This window comes from Salmo salar, chromosome ssa12, assembly GCF_905237065.1.
Source record: "Salmo salar chromosome ssa12, Ssal_v3.1, whole genome shotgun sequence".
Classification (NCBI taxonomy): Eukaryota; Metazoa; Chordata; class Actinopteri; order Salmoniformes; family Salmonidae; genus Salmo; species Salmo salar.
Window position 1 is genome coordinate 56879694 of NC_059453.1, and position 27854 is coordinate 56907547.

General features: G+C 41.0%; 1 protein-coding gene and 1 long non-coding RNA gene across 2 annotated transcripts in view; one reads left to right on the top strand and one right to left on the bottom strand.

Annotated features, from left to right (window-relative positions):
• The window catches only part of LOC106565333 (uncharacterized), a 35487-nt gene extending 34778 nt beyond the window's left edge, over positions 1-709 (bottom strand). The window contains exon 1 of the long non-coding RNA XR_001319657.2: positions 611-709. This is a non-coding gene — a long non-coding RNA (uncharacterized lncRNA). The remainder of the gene's footprint in view (positions 1-610) is intronic.
• Positions 8-27854, top strand: part of cfap20dc (CFAP20 domain containing) — a 59292-nt gene continuing 31445 nt past the window's right edge. Inside the window, exons 1-9 of the mRNA XM_014132319.2 lie at positions 8-544; positions 649-738; positions 3225-3318; positions 3429-3501; positions 13103-13214; positions 17524-17677; positions 18327-18473; positions 24018-24211; positions 25132-25258. Of these exons, the coding sequence (XP_013987794.1) occupies positions 524-544; positions 649-738; positions 3225-3318; positions 3429-3501; positions 13103-13214; positions 17524-17677; positions 18327-18473; positions 24018-24211; positions 25132-25258 (1012 nt within the window). The 5' untranslated portion in view covers positions 8-523. The remainder of the gene's footprint in view (positions 545-648; positions 739-3224; positions 3319-3428; positions 3502-13102; positions 13215-17523; positions 17678-18326; positions 18474-24017; positions 24212-25131; positions 25259-27854) is intronic.

Below are 27854 nucleotides of genomic sequence, written 5' to 3' on the forward strand. Positions count from 1 at the left end.
GTAAAATACTAAAGACATGTATGTAAAATGCATTTTTGGCCGTCTAGAAGCTGTCTTTTGCTGTTTTAAAGCTAATTTCCTGCAATTCTACACATTTTACTATCATATGCAGACTGGGATAGACCGGCTAGATCTGATCTCGTTACAGTAGTGCAGCCTCGTGCTTCAATGTAGCGTCCTGTCACCATGGAGACACCCCGACTCAAATGACTAGGGAACTTGACTGTGGATTTTAGCTAGCAGACTTTGGCATTTGCCAGTTAGCTAGCAAACATTGAAACTCACGGATGAAGAATTATTTAGAGAATTTGCTCTGTTTTGGAACACTCCCGTGTCCAGCGTGCTGACAATCTTTGACTGTAAAGCCAACACTGGACTGATAGCTAAAGACGCATGCCGAGGTTAAATAAAATCTAACGTTACTGTAGCCAGCTATTGGAAGTGGTCGCATGTCAGTCCAGAATGTTATCTAGCTAGCTAACATTAGTGGTTGACAAAGGAAAGAAGATATCCTACCTGAAACATGTTTAAGAACGAATATCAGGTAAACCTTAGTTTAACAAATATTCAATGTACAACATAGCCTGACCGTTACCTCTCAAACACTCACTGTCTGTGTCCTGAAAACGAATGGCATTTCCTTCAAAGGGTGGAGCTGCTGTAGAGATCTTCAGTGCACAAGGGAAAGATCCTGTCGCAAAATGGAAACTTTGTGGAGGAAAATCAGCTATAAATAAAGTGAGTTTCATATTGAGCCAGACATATTGCATGATTTTTCACATTCAATTGTAGGTCGGAAAAAATCGCACCCTCCCCCTCTGTGCTTCTTCCTGTTCTCAGTCTGTCTGTCTGTCTCCCTGCCTGTCTGCGCCTTAGGTTATACGTTATAAAAGCCAAGCCGATTTAGGCTGTATTGCAAATTAGTGCCTGTCAAATGTGTTCCCCTGAATCAACACTAAGTGTTAATTACTATTACAGTGCACCAGACTAACATTTTACACTTATAAGGTTGGTGGCACCAGCCCATGATTTGGTCAGACCCGAATCCTGATCACACCCAAATCATGAGTAATCATCTAATGAAGTCATTCATAGTGTTTAAGTAATATTCAGAAGTGTAATAAATAGACTACTGAGGTAGGCCTATTTATGAAATAAGTTGTTTCATCTAACACGTCCAAGCAGGAATGCATAATTCAAGATGTTTTTATGTGCTAACTAATTCCAATCATTGTCATGCATTTTGGGTTGACAATGAAACTATAGTTTTATTTTACTGTCAAAATAGGACTCCAGAATTTTTATTTTTTGTTCGTTATAGATGAATTACATACATCTTTATGTGCACTAACTAGTATCATAGGCGTATCAATTTCCAATTCAACACCTGAGAAGGTGCAAACTCAACAAATCAACAAGATCGCTAACTCTAAATATAATACCCAATACTAGCCATATATTCATCCAATAGTAAATGTTATGTCCTAAAAACACTTTACAGTTGTAGGCTATTACCCATGGGACTTACAGTGCATTTGGAAAGTATTCAGACCTCTTTACTTTTTCCACATGTTGTTACATTACAACCTTATTCTAAAAACGATTAAAAACACACAATACTCCATAATGACAAAGTGAAAACATAAAAAACAGATACCTTATTAAGTATTCAGACCCTTTGCTATGGGACTCGAAAATTGAGCTCAGGTACATCCTGTTTCTATTGATCATCCTTGAGATGTTTCAACAACTTGATTGGAGTCCACCTGTGGTAAATTCAATTGATTGGACATTATTTGGAAAGGCACACACCTGTCTATATAAGGCCCCACAGTTGAAAGTGCATGTCAGAGCAAAAACCAAGGCATGAGGTCGAAGGAATTGTCCGTAGAGCTCCGATACAGGATTGTGTCGAGGCACAGATCTGGGGAAGGGTAAAAAACTAATTTGTCTGCAGCATTGAAGGTCCCCAAGAACACAGTGGCCTCCATCATTCTTAAATGGGAGAAGTTTGGGTCTACCAAGACTCTTTCTAGAGCTGGCCGCCTGGCCAATCAGGGGATATGGCCCTTGGTCAGGGAGGTGACAAAAAACCCAATGGTCACTCTGACAGAGATCCAGAATTCCTCTGTGGAGATGGGACAATCTTCCAGAATGACAACCATCTCTGCAGCACTCCATCAATCAGGCCTTTATGGTAGAGTATCCAGACGGAAGCCACTCCTCAGTAAAAGGCACATGACAGCCAGCTTGGAAATTGCCAAAAGGCACCTAAAGACTCTCAGACCATGAGAAACAAGATTCTCTGGTCTGATGAAACCAAGATCGAACTCTTTGGCCTGAATGCCAAGCATCATGTCTGGAGGAAAACTGGCACAATCCCTACCGTGAAGCATGGTGGTGGCAGCATCATGCTGTGGGGATGTTTTTCAGTGGCAGGGACTGGGAGACTAGTCAGGATTGAGGGAAAGATGAACAGAGCAAAGTACAGAGAGATGCTTGACGAAAACCTGCTCCAGAGCGCTTAGGACCTCAGACTGGGGAAAAGATTCACCTTACAACAGGAGAACGACCCTAAGCACACAGCCAAGACATTACAGGAGTGGCTTCGGGACAAGTTTCTGAATGTCCTTGAGTGGCCCAGCCATAGCCCGGACTTGAACCCAATCTAACCTCTCTGGAGAGACCTGAAAATATCTGTGCAGCGATGCTCCCCATCCAACCTGACAGAGCTTGAGAGGATCTGCAGAGAAGAATGTGAGAAACTCCCCAAATACAGGTGTGCCAAGCTTGTAGCGTCATACCCAAGAAGACTCGAAACTGTAATCACTGCCAAAGGTGCTTCAACAATGTACTGAGTAAAGTGTCTGAATCTTATGTAAATGTGATATTTCAGCTTTTTATTTTGAATAACTTTACTAAAATATATTTTAAAAACTATTTTTGCTTTATCATTATGGGGTATTGTGTGTAGATTGATGAGGGGAAAAAAACTATTTCATCCATTTTAGAATAAAGCTGTAACGTAACAAACTGTGGAAAACGTCAAGGGATCTGAATACTTTCCAAATGCACGGTATAGGCCTATGACCGCGCAATGGCATTTGCAAATAATGGTCCAGCCCGTCTGGCATTTGCCAGAATTGCCAGATGGCCAATCTGCCGCTGCTGATATGAATAACCTGATCATCATAATCTAGCATTTTTGCATTGCTCTGCTCTAGGAGTTTGACAAAGAGGTCAAGAGCTTTGTGTACAGTCTGGAGGGGAGCAGCCAAGCTATTAAAATGCAGATGCCAAAGGATGGAAAAATGGCTCGTAAGTCTCAACCATATACTGTCCTAGGCCTATTGAAAAAACAGGGCACGGAGTCTATTACTAATTTACTGTAGGTTGAATAATGTTTGTTTGTTTGATTGTCATTCCAGTTGGACTGGTACAGAGATTCTTGGTCCTCCAGGTGAATGTTTCCCAATGTAAAGACTTCTCTACAGAGCTTGTGTAAGTAGCCTACCGGACCAGTATCCTCTTATTTTCACTTACTTCATGGCCTTGCTTCACACCAGAAAAACCACTGTAATCACACATCTTTAACACTGAAGCTGTCTGTCAGCCATAATCTAACTGCCCCTGGTCACATGTATTCTCCCTCCTCCCAAGATGAGTTGATCATCTATATCCAGCCACTAATTCCACAGGAAAACAGAGTGACAGATTTATTGGTTCCAAAAGACATCCATTAACTTTTAATGTAGACATACGCACGCATGCACACAGACTCTCTCTCTCTGTCTGTCTGCTCTCTCTCTCTCTCTCTCTCTCTCTCTCTCTCTCTCTCTCTCTCTCTCTCTCTCTCTCTCTCTCTCTCTCTCTCGCCCTCATTATAATGACAGTGAGTTAGTATTGGATAATTCTGTAATCTTTTGTCTACTGAAATTTCATTAAGTTAAGAATAAAAGCCCACAGTGATGGTGTGTCTGAACTGAAGCAATGTGTTTGATAGGACCTGACCATTTTAATGAAGGGACTGACGAGATTTATCTCTGTGACACATTATACTGTGTCACGCTGAGCAGGCACAGGACCTTTATAGTGTGACCCATTAGGAAACTCTGTTCTGCAGGCAGTAGTATATGTAATTACTGTAGCAGATCATCATGTTGAAGGTCGGGTTAGCTTTACACAAAAGGATTACACATTGTTCACAGAGCAGCAACCATATTCACACACATATAAATGCACGCACATGCACACACACTTTAATTAATTCATTCACACATTCTCTACACACACACACACACACACACACACACACACACACACACACACACACACACACACACACACACACACACACACACACACTCAAACTTAAATCAATGTGCTTAGTACACAGTAAAGGAGAGATGGCATACACTCTAAACTCTACGTGTAATCCCGTCATCCTCAGAAGAATTTCCATAATCAGAATTTCTAAAATCAACACTTCCGATGAGGTGGATATTAAAAAGTTATTATAAACAAAAGTAATCAGGTGTTACATTATCTAGAGTGATTCAATTCTAGTGTTCTTTTTAATTCAGCAACCTTTTTCTATTTGAGAGAGACAATAACACATTTGTAGAATTGGCTTTTAGCAAGAAGATAATCCATTGTGCTGCAAAACTAATTTCCAGATTAGAAAACAGGCGCTGGCAGTTGATCATATTCAAAGCCCTTGCTTGATTTGTAGTCACAATAATGAAGAGGGTGAAGTAAGTGAAGCAACGGTCTTGGCTGCACACTTTCTTTGCTGGTAACTTGCAGTTCATTCGGTTGAAATGGAAACTTAATCAGTTTGGGACTTTCGGTCTGCCAAATGTGTTCTTCTAACACTTTTGTGAATTGTTCTAAATTGAGTAAATATAGGCCTTAATGTATTACCGGTATATATAGGCCCTATTATGGGCCGAGTATAGGCCCTATATCATTCCACAGAGCAGACTTGTTGGTCCCACTGCAGTGAAAACATTGATGTGATGTTGATGAATTTCATGCATCATCTTTCTGTGTAGTGTTTGTTATTCTGAAGCACTAATTAATAAAGATGCAATAATGGAAAAACGCAGCGTTTCGATTGTGTCCTGGTCACCGGTACCGTGTAATTATGTAAAACTCCAGGCTGGAGAAAATGCAATCCATTAGAGACATTGGTTACTCGCTAGTGTTAATGAAGCTATCGTTCAGATGGAAGAGGGGGCTGTGTGGAAAATGGGCCAGAAGAGCTACTTTAGGCTTTCAGTTTGCTTCTTTCCCTCTATTTCATAAGGTCCTCCTCTCCTACTTTCTCTCTCTCAATCTCCCTCCATCCCCTTCCCCCCTCCCTCCCTGCAGATGATGAAGATACACTACATGACCAAAAGTATGTGAACATCTCATTCCAAAATCATGGGCATTAATATGGAGTTGGTCACCGCTTTGCTGCTATAACAGCCTCCACTCTTCTGGGAAGGCTTTCCGCTAGATGTTGGAACATTGCTGCGGGGACTTGCTTCCATTCAGCCACAAGAGCATTAGTGAGGTCGGGCACTGATGTTGGGCGATTAGGCCTGGCTTGCAGTCGGCGTTCCAATTCATCCCAAAGGTGTTCGATGGGGTTGAGGTCAGGACTCTGTGCAGGCCAGTCAAATTCTTCCACACCGATCTCGACAAACCATTTATGTATGGACCTCGCTTTGTGCACGGGGCACTGTCCACCAAATTTACAGTTGGCACTATGCATTGTGGCAGGTAGCGTTCTCCTGGTATCCGCTAAACCGATATTCATCCGTCGGGACTGTCAGATGGTGAAGCGTGATTCATCACTCCAGAGAAGACGTTTCCACTGCTCCAGAGTCCAATGGCGGCGAGCATAATACCACTCCAGCTAACGCTTGCTGCTTGGCCATGGAAACCCATTTCATGAAGCTCCCGACGAACAGTTCTTGTGCTGACATTGCTTCCAGAGGCAGTTTGGAACTTGGTAGTGAGTGTTGCAACCGAGAACAGGCGATTTTTACGCTCTACACTCTTCAGCACTTAACGGGCCCATTCTGTGAGCTTGTGTGGCCTATCACTTCGCGGCTGAGCCGTTGTTGCTTCTAGACGTTTCCACTTCACAATAACAGCACTTACAGTTGACCGGGGTCGCTCTAGTAGGGCAGAAATTGAACAAACTGACTTGTTGCAAAGGTGGCATCCTATGATGGTGCCACGTTGAAAGTCACTGAGCTCTTCAGTAAGGCCATTCTACTGCCAATGTTTGTACATGGAGATTGCATGGCTGTGTGCTCAAATTTATACACCTGTCAGCAATGGGTGTGGCTGAAATAGCCATCTCCGCTAATTTGAAGGGGTGTCCACATACTTTTGTATATATAGTGTAGATGAATAATAGCATAGTACGTTATGATTGCATTCAGAACTGATCACAGTAACAGTAATTGGTGCTCACCAGTGTAGTACCCGACCATGGGCGAGGTGAGGAGATGAGATGTTTAATCATATCTGCTAGGCGGAGTAGAGGTAACAGGTGAACACTGTTCCAAAGCCCATTACAGAGGAAAGACATGCTGGGAGACAGAGGATGTCCCAAATGGCACCCTGTTCCCTATATAGTTCACTACTTTTGACCAGAGTCCTATGGGCCCTAGTCAAAAGTAGTGCACTATAAAAGGAATAGGGTGCCATTTGGGAACCTGAGAGAGGCTGTTTAGCATCAGGACAGCCATGTTGATAGGCCTTGTCTTAATTTGTGTCTGTGTGAATAGAGGTTAAACACACCATCTCAGCTGTAGGCCAGATAGCTTGATCAGTTGTTAACATGGTGTGTGTGTGTGTGTGTGTGTGTGTGTGTGTGTGTGTGTGTGTGTGTGTGTGTGTGTGTGTGTGTGTGTGTGTGTGTGTGTGTGTGTGTGTGTGTGTGTGTGTGTGTGTGACGGAGGAGAACCCAAGCCATTTGCCATATCCTTATGTGTTTTTGCTTAGAATCATTTCATGAGTAGGGTTGCAAAACTAACAGTAATTTACCAAAGTTACCAGAATCTTCAGTAATTTCTTCGGTGTTTTCAGCAATTCTATATTTCATTTTCATAATTTTTGTCCATATTGTCCATGAGTTTTTGGTGGATAGACCATATGGTTCAACAGAAAATAGCGTTATTAATAAGGTTGATGTTCGCGCCCCTTTCGTAAATCTAATTAGCATAATAAAAAAATCCCCATAAAAATGTGTCAGTTTAAGCTAGAGATATCAGTTGGATGCGTCTCAATCCACCGCATCCGCCTATGTAACACTTCCAAAAATCTGTCTTCTCACAAAATCGTCTGAACGGTTTGGCCTAGAAAACTTTTATTATGACCCCTCTATGGAGAGATGAGACTCTCAAGAACACGATGGTGTTCTGCGTGTTGCTCTACGACCCCCCCCCCACGTGTCTTGGGACTAGTCTGAAGTTGGTACAGCCGATCTGCCAACTTCTGTCTGTCAATTTGAACTACACCCTAATATGACCCCTCTGTGTTAAGGTGAGACTCACGAACACGTACATGCCGGTTGTTTTGCTCAAGGACGCCCACAGGCCTCACAAGTCTCTTCTGAATATCCCCAATGTACCAGTTGTCAATGTACCAGTTGAAAAAAATGTGGTTAGACAGTATATATGGAGACTGTTTAGTGACAACAAAAAAATTAACAAATGTTTCCTGATCAAAAAATTATGTCATATTAATTTTTGATACTTCAAGGGGTCTTAAAATTCTAAATCAAATTATCCTAGGTATGACCGTCTTTAAAAAAAAATGCATATAGCGTATGTCACGCCCTGATCTGTTTCACCTGTCCTTGTGCTTGTCTCCACCCCCTCTAGGTGTCGCTTATTATCCCCAGTGTATTTATCCCTGTGTTTCCTGTCTCTCTGTGCCAGTTCGTCTTGTTTGTCAAGTCAACCAGCGGTTTTGTGTCTCAGCTCCTGCTTTTCCCAGTCTCTCTTTTCTCGCCCTCCTGGTTTTGACCCTTGCCTGTCCTGACTCTGAGCCCGCCTGCCTGACCACTCTGCCTGCCCCTGACCTCGAGCCTGCCTGTCATCTTGTACCGTTTGGACTCTGACCTGGTTTATGAACTCTCGCCTGTACCCGACCTGCCTTTTGCTATAATAAATATCGGAGCTCAACCATCTGCCTCCTGTGTCTGCATTTGGGTCTCGCCTTGTACCCTTATAGCTTAGTAGTACCCCAGCTTTGTCATTAAATGTTTTATTTTAAAACCATATTATTTAATTATTTTCTATATTTTACATGTGATAAGCCCACACAGAGGGACAGAAATAAGCACAGACACCTGTGATAATCTGAAGTACCAAAGAAATGCCATTAGATATCATCTTGTAAAATTCCCCCAAAAACTTGAAATCTACAAAAATTCGAGTAGTTTCCTGGTAACATTTGCAACCCTAATCATGAGTAATATGCTTACTTGCACACACAACTTAAAATGGTTTAAATATACAACCGTTTTTCAGCAATCTCTGTACCTCAGATCACACAGTCCTCAACTTGTGACAAATCCGAACTTGAGTTGGCTCAATCTGCCGAAAGCTCTCTGTACCCAAAGTAGCAAATGTTTCATTGTTCACATTGTTCAACTGAAGGTTGTATCAGTTTTGTATCAATGATGCATGTATACTTAATTCAGAATAACCATATAACCTTGAGACTGAGAAAAATTATTTGTGCTCTGCCTTTGAGCCATTTGGCTTTTAGCCCCCAGTGCTATTATGCTACTATGATTACCAAACTAGACGGAATTGCTATGCTATTTATTTTGTACTATGCCCTTGCATCTAAGATGTAACTTACTCTTGCATGTATCCAGAAGAATTTGGTATCACATTTGTTACTTTGACCACCACCAGCCAAGTCAATTTACCAGAAATTGTGAGTCAACAGTGTGTATGTGTGTGTGATCTCCCCCTGGCTTTTACATTTTTCATTTTTTTTTTACACCTATATGACTTTTTATGAAATCCTGTGTGTCTGTGTGTGTCTTTGCAGAGAATGCATGCAACGTACAGTGAATGCCGTAAAAGATAGGCCAATATACAAAATGTTATTATAATGACACTTTGTTTGATGTCTTAATAACACATCCTCAGGGGCTTTAAGCTAGCTGTAACATTACATTTTCACCCCTCAACACATCTTCATTCCTCACACAAATTGAATTCTGTTTTCAGGGTGGGGATCGGTAGATAGGTGCTATAATTCAGTGGAGGTGGTGAAAGTGAATTAGCATGTAAATTGATTAATTCCCTCTTCTCTTCTACCCTCCACCTCTAACAATGAAGGGGATGCATCTTATCACGCTGACACAAGACAATAGATTATGCTCCTGAAAGCTGTGTTAGTGGAAAAATAGGCCAGCTCTCCCTAACTGTTAAAGAGGGAATCCGCATTTGAAACAACAATGGTTTTGGTTAACAGCTGAGGGACGGGCCTGGAGAAATGTTATTTGTTAATGAGCCTATTGATGCAAGGACCATCCAATATATCACAATTATAGTTGTAAGCATATATTGAGACTACAGTTGTGTGTACATTTACAATGTTTACAAATATTGGAGAAAAACAAGCTTATATTTTAGGTTCTGATGGGGTACAACAGTTGAACTAAGCTCATGAGGCCTTTACTAATTATATTCTTCAAGAATCAATGAGTATATATCATCAGTTTATAAGTCCAAAAAATGGATGTAGCAACTGCAGGTTTGTTCCTTTAAAAGATCAATCTTATTTTTATTATTAAAACCATAACATTTCATTTCACATTTTAGTCATTTAGCAGATGCTCTTATCCAGAGCGACTTACAGGAGCAATTAGGGTTACAGTGCATTCAGAAAGTATTCAGACCCGTTCACATTTTCCACATTTGTTACGTTACAGCCTTATTCTAAAATAGATTAAATTAGTTTTTTACCTCAATAATCTACACACAATACCTTATAATGACAAAGTGAAAGTGGGTTAATTTTAGATTTTTTTGCAAATGTATTAAAACTAAAAAACAGGTACCTTATTTACATAAGTATTCAGACCCTTTGCTATGAGACTTGAAATTGAGCTCAGGTGCATCCTGTTTCCATTGATCATCCTTGAGATGTTTAGATTGGAGTACACCTGTGGTCAAATTAATTGATTGGACATGATTTGGAAAGGCACACACTTGTCTACTGTATAAGGTCCCACAGTTGACAGTGCATATCAGAGCAAAAACCAAGCCATCAGGTCGAAGGAATTGTCCGTAGATCTCCAATACAGGATTGTGTCGAGGGTACCAAAAAAGGGTACCCAAAATTTCTGCAGCATTGAAGCTCCCCAAGAACACAGTGACCTCCATCATTCTTAAATGGGAGAAGTTAGGAACCACCAAGACTGTTCCTAGAGCTGGCCGCCCGGCCAAACTGAGCAATCGGGGGAGAAAGGCCTTGGTCAGGGAGGTGACCAAGAACCCGATGGTCACTCTGACAGAGCTCCAGAGGTCCTCTGTGGAGAAGGGAGAAGCTTCCAGAAGGACACACCTCTCTGCAGCACTCCACCAATCAGGCCTGTATGGTAGGGTGGCCAGACTGGAGCCACTTTTCAGTAAAAGGCACATGACAGCCCGCTTGGAGTTTGCCAAAAGGCACCCAAAGGATTCTCAGACCATGAGAAACAAGATTCTCTGGTCTGATGAAACCAAGATTGAACTCTTTGGCCTGAATGCCAAGCGTCACATCTGGAGGAAACCTGACACCTTCCCTACGGGGAAGCATAGTGGTGGCAGCATCATGCTGTTGGGATGTTTTTCAGCAGCAGGGACTGGGAGACTAGTCAGGATCGAGGGAAAAATAAATTCAGCAAAGTACAGAGAGATCTTTGAGGGAAAACCTGCTCCAGAGCGCTCGGGACTTCAGACTGGGGCGAAGGTTCACCTTCCAACAGGACAACGATCCCAAGCACACAGCCAAGACAATGCAGGAGTGGCTTCGGGACATGTTTCTGAATGTCCTTGAGTGGCCCAGCCAGAGCCCGAACCCAATCTAACCTCTCTGGAGAGACCTGAATATAGCTGTGCAGTGATGCTCCCCATCCAACTGACAGTGCTTGAGACGATCTGCAGAGAAGAATGTGAGAAACTCCCCAAATACAGGTGTGCCAAGCTTGTAGTGTCATACCCAAGAAGACTTAAGGCTGTAATCGCTGCTGAAGGTGCTTCAACAAAGTACTGAGTAAAGGGTCTGAAAATGTATGTAAAAGTGATATTTCAAGGTGTATGAGTACGTTCCGAATGCACTGTAAGTGCCTTGTTCAGGGGCATATTGGCATATTCTTCACGTAGTCGGCTTGGAGATTCCATCCAGCGACCTTTCGGTTACTTGCCCAACTCTCTCAAGGCTACACTCTTACAAAAAAGAGTTCCAAAAGGATTCTTCAGCTGTTCCCATAGGAAAACCGTTTTTGGTTCCAGGTAAGACACTATTTTGTTTCAGGTAGAAACCTTTTGGGTTCATGAAGCATGCTCATAGGAGAGGGTTCTACATGGAACCCAAAAGTGTTCTTCTCAGAACCAAAAAGGGTTCTTCAAAGGGTTCTCCTATGGGGACAGCCCAAAGAACCCTTTTAGGTTCTAGATAGCACCTTTTTTTCTAAGACATGAAAGCTTTGTTGTAATATATACTGCTCAAAAAAATAAAGGGAACACTTAAACAACACATCCTAGATCTGAATGAAAGAAATAATCTTATTAAATACTTTTTTCTTTACATAGTTGAATGTGCTGACAACAAAATAACACAAAAATAATCAATGGAAATCCAATTTATCAACCCATGGAGGTCTGGATTTGGAGTCACACTCAAAATTAAAGTGGAAAACCACACTACAGGCTGATCCAACTTTGATGTAATGTCCTTAAAACAAGTCAAAATGAGGCTCAGTAGTGTGTGTGGCCTCCACGTGCCTGTATGACCTCCCTACAACGCCTGGGCATGCTCCTGATGAGGTGGCGGATGGTCTCCTGAGGGATCTCCTCCCAGACCTGGACTAAAGCATCCATCAACTCCTGGACAGTCTGTGGTGCAACGTGGTGTTGGTGGATGGAGCAAGACATGATGTCCCAGATGTGCTCAATTGGATTCAGGTCTGGGGAACGGGCGGGCCAGTCCATAGCATCAATGCCTTCCTCTTGCAGGAACTGCTGACACACTCCAGCCACATGAGGTCTAGCATTGTCTTGCATTAGGAGGAACCCAGGGCCAACCGCACCAGCATATGGTCTCACAAGGGGTCTGAGGATCTCATCTCGGTACCTAATGGCAGTCAGGCTACCTCTGGCGAGCCCATGGAGGGCTGTGCGGCCCCCCAAAGAAATGCCACCCCACACCATGACTGACCCACCTCCAAACCGGTCATGCTGGAGGATGTTGCAGGCAGCAGAACGTTCTCCACGGCGTCTGGCAGTGCTTCTCCTGCTCCTCCTTGCACAAAGGCGGAGGTAGCGGTCCTGCTGCTGGGTTGTTGCCCTCCTATGGCCTCCTCCACGTCTCCTGATGTACTGGCCTGTCTCCTGGTAGCACCTCCATACTCTGGACACTACACTGACAGACACAGCAAACCTTCTATCCACAGCTCGCATTGATGTGCCATCCTGGATGAGCTGCACTACCTGAGCCACTTGTGTGGGTTGTAGCCTCCGTCTCATGCTACCACTAGAGTGAAAGCACCGCGAGCATTCAAAAGTGACCAAAACATCAGCCAGGAAGCATAGGAACTGAGAAGTGGTCTGTGGTCCCCACCTGCAGAACCACTCCTTTATTGGGGGTGTCTTGCTAATTGCCTATTATTTCCACCTGTTGTCTATTCCATTTGCACAACAGCATGTGAAATGTATTGTCAATCAGTGTTGCTTCCTAAGTGGACAGTTTGATTTCACAGAAGTGTGATTGACTTGGAGTTACATTGTGTTGTTTAAGTGTTCCCTTTATTTTTTGGAGCAGTGTATAATTGCTGTTCACTATTACCTCATGAATTCCTTCACTTGTTTTTCAGGATAACCGATTTAGGTCATCTGAAAAGGAGGCTGTACCTATCCACGGTTCATAAAGAGTTCTCTGCTACACCCTTGCATGCAAGGATACCTTTAGGTCTGAAACGCAACATTGTGAGTATTGCCCTCGCCTCCACCGCTACCATAAGTACAATATATCAAGGCTGCTGGTGACTTAAGAAAGTTCTGCCAATTTCTACCAGCTCGAAAGATACTATACCAGCTTACAATTCTAGGGAGAGAGAACATTTTTGTAATGTTATCTGTAATGTTCTGATGTTTGAGTGTCCAGTTTTCCGTTAGTTATAGGAACATTCTATCTATGTCAGCAAAAAACCTTATGAGAGCCTATTTAGCATGTTTTGGTGTTAGAGTTAGGACAATTCCTTAATGTCAAACATAACTTACCATGGTACCATGTTCTCAGAATATTCAATATTAACGTTCAAGACACGTTTCATTGGATGTTGCAAGAACATTTGCGTGTCCTGTTTTCTGAGGGTTCTGAGAATATTCTATCAACGTCACACCAAACATACACAGAGCATGGTTGCCATGTTCTTAGAATATAAGATATTTATGTTTTAGACACATTTAATGGGAGGTTGCAAGAACATTCATGTTTTCAGTTTTCTGAGGGTTAGGAGAATATTCCATCAACAATACACCAAACATACACAGAACTTGGTGCCATGTTCTCCAAATATAAGATATTAATGTTATAGACACGTTTCATTGTAACATTGCAAGAGCATTCCTGTGTTCAAAGACATTTAAAACATAGGACATTCTGTTATGGTCCCCTGGAGGGTTTTGTTTAGTTCCCGGGTTGTTCCGGGTGACGTCCCCAAATACGTTTTTCAGGATGTCGCCTGATGGTCCCAAAGAAAAGTTCTTCCCCCAAAAAACTTTTCTGAAGGTCCCCTGGTTGGAAAAATGTATGGGATTATATATTGTACCAGGTAAATATTGTACCAGTCAAAGGTTTGGACACCTACTCATTCAAGGGTTTTTCTTTATTTTTACTATTTTCTACAAATAACACATATGGAATCACGTAGTAACCAAAAAAGTGTTGAACAATCTAAATATATTTTATATTCTTCAAAGTAGCCTTCATTTGCCTTCATGACAGCTTTTCACACTCTTGGCATTCTCTCAACCTTCACCTGGAATGCTTTTTCAACAGTCTTGAAGGAGTTCCCACATACTGTATGCTGACCACTTCATATGCTGAGCACTTGTTGGCTGCTTTTCCTTCACTCTGCAGTCCAACTCATCCCAAAGCATCTCAATTGGGTTGAGTGGTTGTGGAGGACAGGTCATCTGATGCAGCACTCCATCACTCTCCTTCTTGGTCAAATAGCCCTTACACAGCCTGGAGGTGTGTTGGGTCATTGTCCTGTTGTAAAACAAATGATAGTCCCACTAAGTGCAGACCAGATGTAATGGCGTATCGCTGCAGAAAGCTGTGGTAGCCATGCTGGTAAAGTGTGCTTTGAATTCTAAATAAATCACTGACAGTGTCACCAGCAAAGCACCCTACACCATCACACCTCCTCCTCCATGCTTCACGGTGGGAACCACACATGCGGAAATCATCCGTTCACCTACTCTGCGTCTCACAATGATACAGCGGTTGGAACCAAAACTCTCACATTTTCACTCATCAGAACAAAGGATAGATATGGTGTCCTTTAGTAGTGGTTTCTTTGCAGCAATTGAACCACGAAGGACTGATTCACACAGTCTCCTCTTGATGTTGAGATGTGTCTGTTACTTGAACTCTGTGAAGCATTTATTTGGGCTGCAATTTCTGAGGCTGAAAACTGAAATGAACTTATCCTCTGCAGCAGAGGTAACATCATAGCCCCTGGTTTTTGCGACTGCACTTGAAGAAACATTCAAAGTTCTTGAATATTTCCGGATTGAATGACCTTCATGTCTTAAAGTAATGATGGACTGTCGTTTCTCTTTGTGTTCTCAGCTGTTCTTGCCATAATATGGACTTGGGCTTTAACCTGTTATGGATAGGGGGCAGTATTTTCACAGCCGGATAAAAAACGTACCCGATTTAATCTGATTATTACTCCTGCCCAGAAACTAGAATATGCATATAATTATTAGCTTTGGATAAAAAACACTCCAAAGTTTCTAAAACTGTTTGAATGGTGTCTGTGAGTATAACAGAACTCATTTGGCAGGCCAAAACCTGAGAAGATTCTGTACAGGAAGTACCCTGTCTGACCATTTCTTGGCCTTCTTTGCCATCTCTATCCATTACAAAGGATCTCTGCTGTTACGTGACACTTCCTACGGCTCACATGGTCTCTCAGAAGGCGGCAAAAAGCTGAATCGTGGCTTTGCAGGCTCTGGTTGAAACAAAGTAGCGCGTTTGGGTAGTGGCTGGTTACAGTACTGTGAGACTCAGGCTCGTGCCCGCGTCGACAGAATGCTTTGTTTTCTTTCCTCTGTTTACCTAAACAGAGATTCCCGGTCGGAATATTATCGCTTTTTTACGAGAAAAATGGCATAAAAATGGATTTTAAACAGCGGTTGACATGCTTCGAAGTACGGTAATGGAATATTTAGAAATCTTTTGTCACGAATTGCGCCATGCTCGTAACCCTTATTTACACTTCGGATAGTGTCTAGAACGCACGAACAAAACGCCGCTATTTGGATATAACGATGGATTATTTTGGACCAAACCAACATTTGTTATTGAAGTAGCAGTCCTGGGAGTGCATTCTGACAAAGACAACAAAGGTAATCAAACTTTTGTAATAGTAAATCTGACTTTGGTCAGGGCTAAACTTGGTCGGTGTCTAAATAGCTAGCCGTGATGGCTGGGCTATCTACTGAGAATATTGCAAAATGTGCTTTCACCGAAAAGCTATTTTAAAATCGGACATATCGAGTGCATAGAGGAGTTCTGTATCTATAATTCTTAAAATAATTGTTATGTTTTTTGTGAACGTTTATCGTGAGTAATTTAGTAAATTCACCGGATGTTTGCGGGGGGTATGCTAGTTCTGAACGTCACATGCTAATGTAAAAAAGCTGGTTTTTGATATAAATATGAACTTGATTGAACAAAACATGCATGCATTGTATGACATAATGTCCTAGGGTTGTCATCTGATGAAGATCATCAAAGGTTAGTGCTGCATTTAGCTGTGGTTTTGTTTTTTGTGACATTATATGCTAGCTTGAAAAATGGGTGTCTGATTATTTCTGGCTGGGTACTCTGCTGACATAATGTAATGTTTTGTTTTCGCTGTAAAGCCTTTTTGAAATCGGACAGTGTGGTTAGATTAACGAGAGTCTTGTCTAAAATAGTCATATGTTTGAAAAATTGAAGTTTTCGGATTTTAGAGGAATTTGTATTTCGCGCCACGCCCATCATTGGATTTTGGAGCAGGTGTTCCGCTAGCGGAACGTCTAGATGTAAGAGGTTAACCAAATAGGGCTATCTTCTGTATACCACCCCTACCTTGTCAAAACACAACTGATTGTCTGAAACGAGAGAAGGAGAAGGAAATAAATTCCACATATTAACAAGGCACACCTGTTAATTTAAATCCATTCCAGGTGACTACCTCATGAAGCTGGTTGAAAGAATTCCAAGAGTGTGCAAAGCTGTCATCAAGGCAAAGGGTGGCTACTTTGAAGAATTTCAAATGTAAAAAAAATATTTTGATTTGTTTAACACTTTTTTGGTTACTACATGATTCCATATGTGTTATTTCATAGTTTTGATTTCTTCACTATTATTCTAAAATGTAGAAAATAGGAAAAACCTAAAGCAAAACCCAGGTATGAGTAGGTGTGTCCAAACTTTTGATTGATACTGTTTAGTGACAAATAAAAACAGTTAAATACATGTAAAAAATATTTTAAAAAATGTTTTCTGATCTTTCCTATATCTCTAAGGATAGACACTTCAGAACAAAGTTCCTTTTGATTTTTAGGGGGGTGGGGGGGGGAACTATCTGTTGTTCCATGTAGTGAATCTTTTTCTTATTCAATGCGTTTGTATGGGCTAATAGCAGTAAGGCCAAATAAATATTTTTTTCAAATTCATTTTTGATACTTCATGGGGTCTTAAAAATTCAAAATCAAATAGAAAAAGGATCTTTGGTATGACCTTTTTATTCCATATAGTTTAGTAGAACAATCACAGTAAGGTACTTAATTGTTACCCACAAATGATTTGATATTGAGATAAAAACGTCTGCATTGGACCTGTAAAGGAATGTTCTCTAAAGTTATGGGAGCATTTGTTGTTAGCTGGGATATTGCTTCAACAAACTTTTTAACAAAAAAACAGGGACAAGGAGGACAGCTGTCGACTGTTTAAATTGCTTTAGATCATCTGAACAAAACAATTTCCTTCTCTTCCCTCTTTTCTCATCTCTAGTGGTGCAACATGTGCATCGACCTTGTGTCATTCACCAGTGAGCTGTTTAAAGGTGCAGGGTTCTTATCCTTGGATGGAATCACTGTCTCTGCCAGCTGTAAGTTACGGAGAATCTTCACCATGAAGACTGAGCCTGCAGGGGCTTCTGATGGAGGTAAGACATTCAGTCAGTCACTCACACCAAAACACTCTAAACGCTCCATCATGGCAAGACATGTCTTCTTAATTTTTGTCCATTCCATGGATATTAAACTGTATATTTTTATTCTGAAGAACAGTAGGCCTTTTTGAAAATCGATGCTTGGCCTACAATGGTAGGTTGCTTAAACAGTCATGGTAAGCCGATGTGTATCATGTGAATAGCCTCTTCCTACATAGTGAATCAATGGCACACCCCAGGGTGAGTCCAACCTCACACCTCCATCCCTCACAGAGCATCACGACAGTGATGTTTGTTGAGAACTGATATGGCACAGTAACACCTTGAGCTGCAGATTACTTGTGTGTGTGTGTGTGTGTGTGTGTGTGTGTGCGCGTGTGCGCGTGTGTGTGTGCGCGTGTGTGCGTGCGTGCGTGCGTGCGTGCGTGCGTGCGTACACCCACTACACTGCCTGCTAATTCATCTGGAAAATGGATAGGCCTGGAATTGTTTTTTTTTTTTTATGAATTATAATTCAAAAGCTTATTTTCTCTTCCTTGAGAAAGCCAATACCTCCATAATTATGTTTTCAGCTAGATCACTTTTGGTTTATTTCATTCTCTTGTTTCCTGCTTAGTTTTTGGTTTTTGTTTTCCCTCTGTAGACCTATATATTGGTGGAAATGGTCCCTTGGACTCGATCCCTCGGAGCTGCCAGTTTCCCCCTGACGTCCACCAGGTGATCCAGGTAAAGAACATGGAGAGGCTGAGACTGGCAGACCTGAAGACTTGCCCTCTCAACTCTGAGTCTGGTGGGTGAGACAACACATCTATGAAGTAAATAGATAAAGAACCTACATCCCTTCTGTTGCACACTCAAAATCATGTGTGGGTGTGACTTTCTTCATTTGAGAGAACAAATGTAACCACATTGCACTCTGTGTTTATTTATAATCCCCCTCTTTGGTTGGAACAAGCACGTTATTGTTGGGATAGAGCTTGTTCATCTGAGTTCTTGAGTGTCAATACCTGACCAAGTGATTGTCCAATAATAGTAACAATAACCCATTAATACAAAACAATCAAATCAAGTCCAGTATTTATTTTCTTCAAACAGTTCAAGGCTATGTCCATTTTGTTCCGTCTTTGACCAAGAAACAAATAATAATTCAGTTCAATTAATTTCCATATAAGCCAGACTTTTCCATTTGTTTCAAACAGACACCAGTAATTCTCTGAAATTGGTTTGCCCTTTCTGGCTCCTACTGTTTTTGTTTCTCTGATTGGATATGCTTCATGACTGGCTAAACTCAGCCTCAGACCCCCACATCTAACCAAAGTAAACATAGTCCCATAGTTGCAAACAGTTTTCCATTTATTGAAAGCAGCATATTACAAATCTTTATCTTTGAAATGTAAAATGTGTTTTGTTTTTCAATATGCCCATAACATGTTTAAACACAAATAAACAGTCGAATATAGATTGTGCTTTTCCAGACACTTTTGTTTCGTGTAATCATGTGCAGATAGTTTGCTTGTCTCACATGGCTTACATAATAATCTGTCAGTTCAGTAATCTCCTGTTGATTCCTGAGCTGCTATCACAGATGGTATGTAAAGTCTAATAGAGTTTCTGAGGGATTAAATACATAAAGACAGGGCCTTAAAGGCATACCCAGGAAGACAGCATCATCAGAGTACAGCAATGCCCATTGAGATTATGTGGCTTTACATAACCATTCCTCCATAACTTTGAAAGGCGGTCAAAGTTCCATTGTTGTTTTGTGTACATTTTTTTGTTTTTGTTTTATGGTTGAAAGCAATGAAAAACCAGAACAGGCAGTAAGTAGTACTTTAAAGGACTTGTCTTTATTCTCATCTAAAAGCTTCCACTCTGCTGCAGGCGGCACAGTGCGATTGTTACACTCTAAAACCCAGGTGGCCTTTGGAATTTGGCTCGCACATCACCCCGCACCTGTACACCCAGAGAGAGAGAACAGCAATTATATGTGTTTATGAGGGAGAAAGACATGCGCCAGTGATTCAGCAGCCCCACTCTGCTCCCCTACAGACAGACAGTACCTCTGTGGCCTTTTTATCAGCGCATATTTATTTGTTCTGACAGCTGTCTCCAGCATGTTGAGTCACTTGGCCGTGCCATTAGAAATGAACGGTAATCACGTGCACACACACACACATGGACGCATGCATGCATGCATACACACACACACATTCACACACACACATTCACACACATGCAATGCACACACAAATTAGTCCTCATAATTGGTTGGTCGAGTTATTAGCATAACATGCCTAATAATGATTAAAAGGGATTGCTATTAAAGTAGACATCCAATCTAATTGTGTAAAAAAGACTGTTGCTAATTACTGTTTCTTGAGTTTAGTACATTCGTCAGCCAAACAGCAAATTAAAAGATTAAACATTTATAGAGATTTTTTGGTTGTTGTTGAGAGAGAACAGTTGAACCAATTTCATGCTGGGTTATTGTATTTTCACCAATGGTGTGACCTTGTCTTTAGGTTCATCCAATTATCACTAGGCACTTTTCTATGGAAAAGTGTAGGCGGGTTGTTCCCGTTTGGGCAGTGTGGTGAAGAAAACCTTTATTTCCCCTAATTTTAACATTCTGTCATGACGAGCACATGTTCAACTTAAAAAAAAAAAAAATTAAATCTCAAGAGGTTATTATTATTATTATTATTTATTTGTTATATGGTAAGTGCCTATTAAGTGCCAAAGAAAGTAACGGTGTTGAACGTAACAGAGTTGACGATTTCATCTTAAATCAGCCATAAATCCCCTTGTGACAGGGGGAATGGAAGCTTGTTGTGTGCAACAATTAGGGGCAATTGAATGCAAACTTCACAACAACAACAAAAATATTGTGAAAAAATGATTGCCTGTCTATTTATGGGAAACAGGGTTGACGTGTAATGTTCGACCCACTCAGTTTTCCACCACAAAACCAGAAAATTGCAACATAAAGTAGAACCAGCTCACCTGCTTTGACTATTAGATTTGACATTTTTTTACATTCCAGTCATTTAGCAGACCCTCTTATCCAGATCGACCTACAGTAGTGAGTGCATACATTTTCATACTGGTTCCCTGTGGGGATCGAACCCGCAACACTGGTTTTGCAAGTGCCATGCTCTACCAAGTGAGCCACACAGGACTGATGTTTAATGTTTCTTTTGAAAAATAATATTTAAATAGGAATAGTTTCACCATTATTAAAATGAGTTGTTTTTTTAACCTTAAAATAAATCAATAATCACATTAAATAAATAATAATCTTCAGAAACTACTGTATCAAAGCAACAAAATAACAAGGGGTTTACAAAAATCTGATTTACAAAATTTTCCATTTGGTCTATATTAAAGAGCACTTCATTTAATATAACAGGCTATTAAAATCCAATATTGGTGCATCATTTTTACTTAAAATATCAAAAGGACGCAAAAGGTACTCATTTTGTGGAACGACCCAGGCCTGTAAGTTTTGGTGTTTCAAACCAATCAGAGTCAAGCTTCTGCATTTATATAAAGGAAGCTATGGTGCTTATTTCCCACTCCCAATATTCCTCCAATTAGTTATACCACAGTTTCTGTAACATAACTACAGTTGAAGTCAGAAGTTTACATGCACCTTAGCCAAATACATTTAAACTCACAATTCCTAGTAAAAATTCCCTGTCTTAGGTCTGTTAGGATCACCACTTTATTTTAAGAATGTGAAATGTCAGAATAATAGTAGAGAGAATGATTTATTTCAGCTTTTATTTCTTTCATCACATTCCCAGTGGGTCAGAAGTTTACATACACTCAATTAGTATTTAGTAGCATTGCCTTTAAATAGTTTAACTTGGGTCAAACGTTTTGGGTAGCCTTCCCCAAGCTTCCAACAATAAGTTGGGTGAATTTTGGCGCATTCCTCCTGACAGAGCTGGTGTAACTGAGTTAGCTTTGTAGTCCTCCTTGCTAGCACACGCTTTTTCAGTTCTGCCCACAAATTTTCCATAGGATTGAGGTCAGGGTTTTGTGTTGGCCACTCCAATACCTTGACTTTGTTGTCCTTAAGCCATTTTGCCACAACTTTGGAAGTATGCTTGGGGTCATTGTCCATTTGGAAGACCCATTTGCGAGCAAGCTTTAACTTCCTGACTGATGTCTTGAGATGTTGCTTCAATATATCCACATACTTTTCCTGCCTCATGATGCCATCTATTTTGTGAAGTGCACCAGTCCCTCCTGCAGCAAAGCACCCCCACAACATGATGCTACCACCCCATGCTTCACGGTTGAGATGGTGTTCTTTGGCGTGCAAGCGTCCCCCTTTTTCTTCCAAACATAACGATGGTCATTATGGTCAAACAGTTCTATTTTTGTTTCATCAAACCAGAGGACATTTCTCCAAAAAGTAAAAAAAATTCCCCTGTGCAGTTGCAAACCGCAGTCTGGCTTTTTTTATAGCGGTTTTGGAGCAGTTGCATCTTCCTTGCTGAGTGGCCTTTTTTGCCACTCACACATGACATGAAATAATCCCGCACGAATTCCCCAAACAAAAAGACAAACTAAATACCCCCCCACTAAATGACTAACAAGGAACAGGTGCGGACCTAGACAGACAAAACCAAAAGACACAGAAACATAGATCGGTGGCAGCTGGTAGGCCGGCGACGACGACCGCCGAGCACCGCCCGACCGGGGAGGGGCGCCACCTTCTGTGGACACTGTGACACTTTCAGGTTATGTCGATATAGAACTTGTTTTACTGTGGATATAGATAATTGTGTACCTGCTTCCTCCAGCATCTTCACAAGGTCTTTTGCTGTTGTTCTGGGATTGATTTGCACTTTTCGCACCAAAGTACGTTCTTCTCTAGGAGACAGAATGCGTCTCCTTCCTGAGCGGTGTGACGGCTGCGTGGTCCCATGGTGTTTATACTTGCGTACTATTGTTTGTACAGATGAACATGGTACCTTCAGGTGTTTGGAAATTGCTCCCAAGGATGAACCAGACTTGTGGAGGTCTACAATGATTGTCTGATTGGCTGATTTCTTTTGATTTTCCCATGATGTCAAGCAAAGAGGCACTGAGTTTGAACGTAGACCTTGAAATACATCCACATGTATGCCTCCAATTGACTCAAATGATGTAAATTAGTCTATCAGAAGCTTCTAATGTCACGTTTGTGTGTAGGAACGGACAAAGGCGCAGCGTGAATATCGTTCCACATATTTTATTATAATGTGAAACTATGCAAGACATACAATAAACCATAAACAAAACAACAAACTGTGACGAAGAGGTGCTACATGCACTAACTCAAAATAATCTCCCACAAAACAAAGGTGGGAAAAACAACTACTTAAATATGATCCCCAATTAGAGACAACGATGACCAGCTGCCTCTAATTGGGGATCATCCAAAAACCCCAACATAGAAAAACAGAAACTAGACCCAAACAACATAGAAAAATTAAACTAGAATAAACCCCCCAGTCATGCCCTGACCTACTCTACCATAGAAAATAAGAGCACTCAATGGTCAGGACGTGACATCTAAAGGCATGACATCGTTTTCTGGAATTGTCCAAGCTGTTTAAAGGCACATTCAACTTAGTGTATGTAAACTTTTGACCCACTGGAATTGTGATACAGTGAATTATAAGTGAAATAATCTGTCTATAAACAGTTGTTGGAAAAATTACTTGTGTCATGCACAGAGTAGATGTCCTAACCGACTTGCTAAAACTACAGTTTGTTAACAAGAAATTGGTGGAGTGGTTGAAAAACGAGTTTTAATGACTCCAACCTAAGTATATGTAAACTTCCGACTTCAACTGTATGTCCGTTTTTTATCAATCTTGGTTGAAAGGGGTGTAATTTTTGTTTGTAAATGAATTATGTGCAGAGGGCTGCTAGTATGCCACTGTAATATCAAGCTCAAATCCATATGTTAAGTCAGCTGGAATCCATTTGCAATGGCAGGATATCACTGCCTTTTACATAGGCGGCGTTTGTCTCTTGCTATGTTATTCTTAGCCTTGAGTAATATTAATGAAACAAAAATAATTGCAAAGTGGTGACTTTGTGAGAAACAGTTTAATAGTAATAGGCTGATATGCTACATTAAGCCTATGTGTAATGTGTTTGAGCTGGTTACTTGAAAATTACACAAAACATCCAGACATCGCTGTTGATCACTATCACAGTCACGATCACTATCTATTTTCCCAGTATTACATTGAAAGAGATGATCCTATGCGTTATAAACATTGATAACAAATGAGTATCCAAATGATCCGTTTATTTTTGTACCTTCCAGATCAGTCAGGCAGTGGCAGGGTAGCCAGTGCTGCTCGAGGCCCCAAGATCCAGCCGGACGCCTCCCACATCGCATTTGGGTCGAGGGTTTTAGGACCCCCTCCACTGACCGGAAGGAAGAACAGTGGACTCTCAGAGGGACAGGGACAGGATGGGAGGACACAGGACGGGAGGACACACCGGAGCATGAATACGGTAATATTCCCCTGAGAAGGGAGCTTGCTGTCCAAACATGGGTTGATTTCATATATAAATATATTGCATGGGAGCGCTAGAGTCTCTCTTTTGAATACCCACATGAACACATTTATCATACGATGTGACTATTGCATTTACCAATAGTGTGAAAATAAGTGTTGGGAGCTGTTGTTATTTTAATGTAACGCTGGCCCACTCTCCAAACATAAATACCATATCCACTTTTTGAAGAGCAAACTTTACTCAACTAAAGTATTTTAGGTATTCCTGCTTTTGTTTCTCTTTTTCTCTAATAGTTTCATGACGATAAGAATCAACGCATGTTGCCTTGAGGCACTGGAAGTTATTTGAGTCTTTGACGCATTCTGAACTATTTCTGTATTATTATCCGCCTGTAATATCTCCCATCATTGGAAAGCTAGTGCTGTGTCTTCTAGGACGCCCGGTGAGAGATCCGCTCTGTGATCCTCTATTGTTTGTTTTTGCTTTGCAGTTTCTGTCTTTAGTGCTCTGATTTTATTTATGTTTTATAATATTTTTTAACACCTCTCTCTCTCTCTCTCTCTCTCTCTCAATTCAATTCAAAGGGCTTTATTGGCATGGGAAACATATGTTTACATTGTAAATAGTAAACATTACACTCACAAAAGTTTGAACGGAATAGAAACATTTATGGCTATGTACAATGTTGCAACGATGCGCAAATAGTTAAAGTACAAAAGAGGAAAATAAATAAACATATGGTTGCCCTTTTCTTGTGGCAACAGGTTGCCAATCTTGTTCTCTCTCGCTCTCGCTCTCTCTCTCTCTCTCTCTCTCTCTCTCTCTCTCTCTCTCTCTCTCTCTCTCTCTCTCTCTCTCTCTCTCTCTCTCTCTCTCTCTCTCTCTCTCTCTCTCTCTCTCTCTCTCTGTCACAGGGGTCTGTCTCTGGTGCAAGATCAAATAGAACAGCTGCTTCAGAGAGACATCAGGATCATGGAGACTGGAGCGAGAAACAACCTGGTCCCGGTAGCCAGAAGAATGACTCTGTTTATGAGCTGGCAGGTAAGGACAACACTCTGTCGTCTGTTCCACACAACGTCAAGTTAAAATGCCATAGACATTTACATTCAGCTGAAATGCTCAAATCAACCCAGAACATTGTTTTACATGTCCGTGTTAGGTAACCTTGTTGAACGGGATGTTAGGACAATACTTTTAGAACATAATATTTGAAATTGTTCATGCTTAAAGAGATGTGGCCGCAGCCATGTTGAAACAGCGTAATAGGAAAGGTAGAGCGTCCGCTCGCCTACTTTACTCATGGCTTTTGGTGTCCGTTCAGCAAGCAAGGTCTAGCTGTGTTAAACATTACAGTAGTTTTGACATGGGCATTGGCTCATACTGTGTTTGCCAGCGAGCTAGCTAACAGCAAACAAGGTTAGTAAGCTAGCGAACTGCATGGTAATAAAGTCACTTTTGGAGGCAGATCATGTACACTATGCATGAAACGGTATTCAATATGGTTTGCAGTGAGGGACTTCACTGCAAACCCAGTAGAGGCTAACAAGCTAGCTGGGCTAGAAACAGCTGGCTAGAAAAAGGAGTATTGAAGCTAGCTAGGTGTCTGATCTGAAAGATATAGCAACAGACATGTCAGGTTGTTAACAGTGTCCACTCGTATTAAATCAATTGCAGCTAGTTGTAAGATTTATGAGACCAAATTATGTTTCCAATGTCCATAGCGAAATCCATAATCCATAGTAAAATCCTGCTCTGTAGCAAGCTGTTCCGATAACGACACTAGCATGCAAAATATCCATCAAAGATAGCTGAGCTTGCCATGGTTTTGGACTAGCTGGCTATGATTGCCCACAGCGCACAGTATAATTTTTCGGTCAATTTATCATGTCATATCACCTAGTTTAGGGATCATCCACTAGATTCAGCCGCGGGACGTTTTTATTCTTGAGCAGATGGTCAGGGGGCCGGAACATAATTACAAATCATTTTCAAACTGCAGATTGACCCGCAAGAAGCACAAACGGATATAATATTTAACTAAAACAGAATCATTTCAAACATTGCTTACATTTGTTGAAATGTATGCATTCACTACTGTAAGTCGCTCTGGATAAGAGCGTCTGCTAAATGACTAAAATGTAAAAAAAAAAAATGTTAAAAAATGTGTATGTGATCGCATACTGTATATCTCTTTATTACGTGTGGGAATACATTGGAACAGATTTCCAAAATTAAAATCACTCTAAGCTGATTTGCAGGTGTTTTTACAGTCTTTTATGTCCAACGAGAAAATATATATATTTTTAAATAAAACACTTTTTGTTAAATATTTTTGCTCAGAAAACTAAAATAAATAAAATCACCCGCGGGCCAAATTCGTCCAGTGGGCCGCCAGTTGGGGAACCTTGACCTAGCTAGTCTATAACAGGAGAGCCTTCTAAAAAAGGCACTTATTTTCATTTTTTATTTATTGTTGTCAAAATGGAAGCTACTAACATGCATTGTAATCTGGGCTGCATGTCAGATGAACCAATCAAGTGATGTCGTTGATGACACATTATCAACATGGCAACACACAGTCATGGTTAAGAACAAATTATTTTTTATAATGACAGCCTGCACCGGCCAAATTGTTTGCCATCCTATGGGACTCCCAAACACAGCCAGCTGTGATACAGCCTGGATTCAAACCAAGGTGTCTGTTGTGACACCACTAGCACTGAGATGCAGTGCCTTAGACCGCTGCGCCACCCGGGAGCCCAAGTAGTCAAATGATTTTCAATCATTTTAACATAAATATTAGTTTTTCAGCAGTTTTAAGGGTAGGAACATGCTTCTTTATCACATTTGGTTATCGAAATCACCTTAATAACTTACTAAAATGTTTCAGTTCATCTTTAATACTTTTGTCATTAAGCAGACACTCTTAACCAGAGCGATTTACAGTGCAATCGTCTTAAAGTAGCTAGGTGAGACAACCATATATCACAGTCATAGTAAGCAGGAGGGGGTTGTGGGATTAATCAAGATATTTTTTGATAAGGTAGGTTTTCAGACGTTTTCAGACGATAGGGCTTCCAGATGTCTGTCAGTATTTGATCCCACACTGTAGTGTCGACTGTTTTCATTAGCATCAGCAAATCTCAAATCGTTGTAACAGAAATTCAAGCATGAACTGAGAGTTTTTTATAGGCCATTAATAATGTGCATGTCACACTACTACAGAAACCATACATTCATTCCACAGTGTGCTTCCCACACTGACCAATAGTCACAGACATGACTTGGAAATTATGATTTGGCAAAATCTGAAAAACAACTTCCTCCTTAGTTTTGCCTAGCTTGCTTTATTCAGCCCAGTTTGTCGAATTACTGCTCCCGTAAGAGAAGTTAAATCAGTGTATATTTAATGTACTTTCAACAGCTGTCCTTTTCCACCAAGCTAACTAACCGTAAACACTGGTTCATTAGTACAATGGTATGACAGAATCATTGACTCCCCAACGTTCATCATAGTTATGGTTTCCCTTCTCAATCTGAGTGCGTAATTGAAATATTACATAAGTATGTCTGGTTAGCATGCTCCTTTATGTGATAGTAATTCAGTCGCACACTGACTCTATACACTCACTGACCT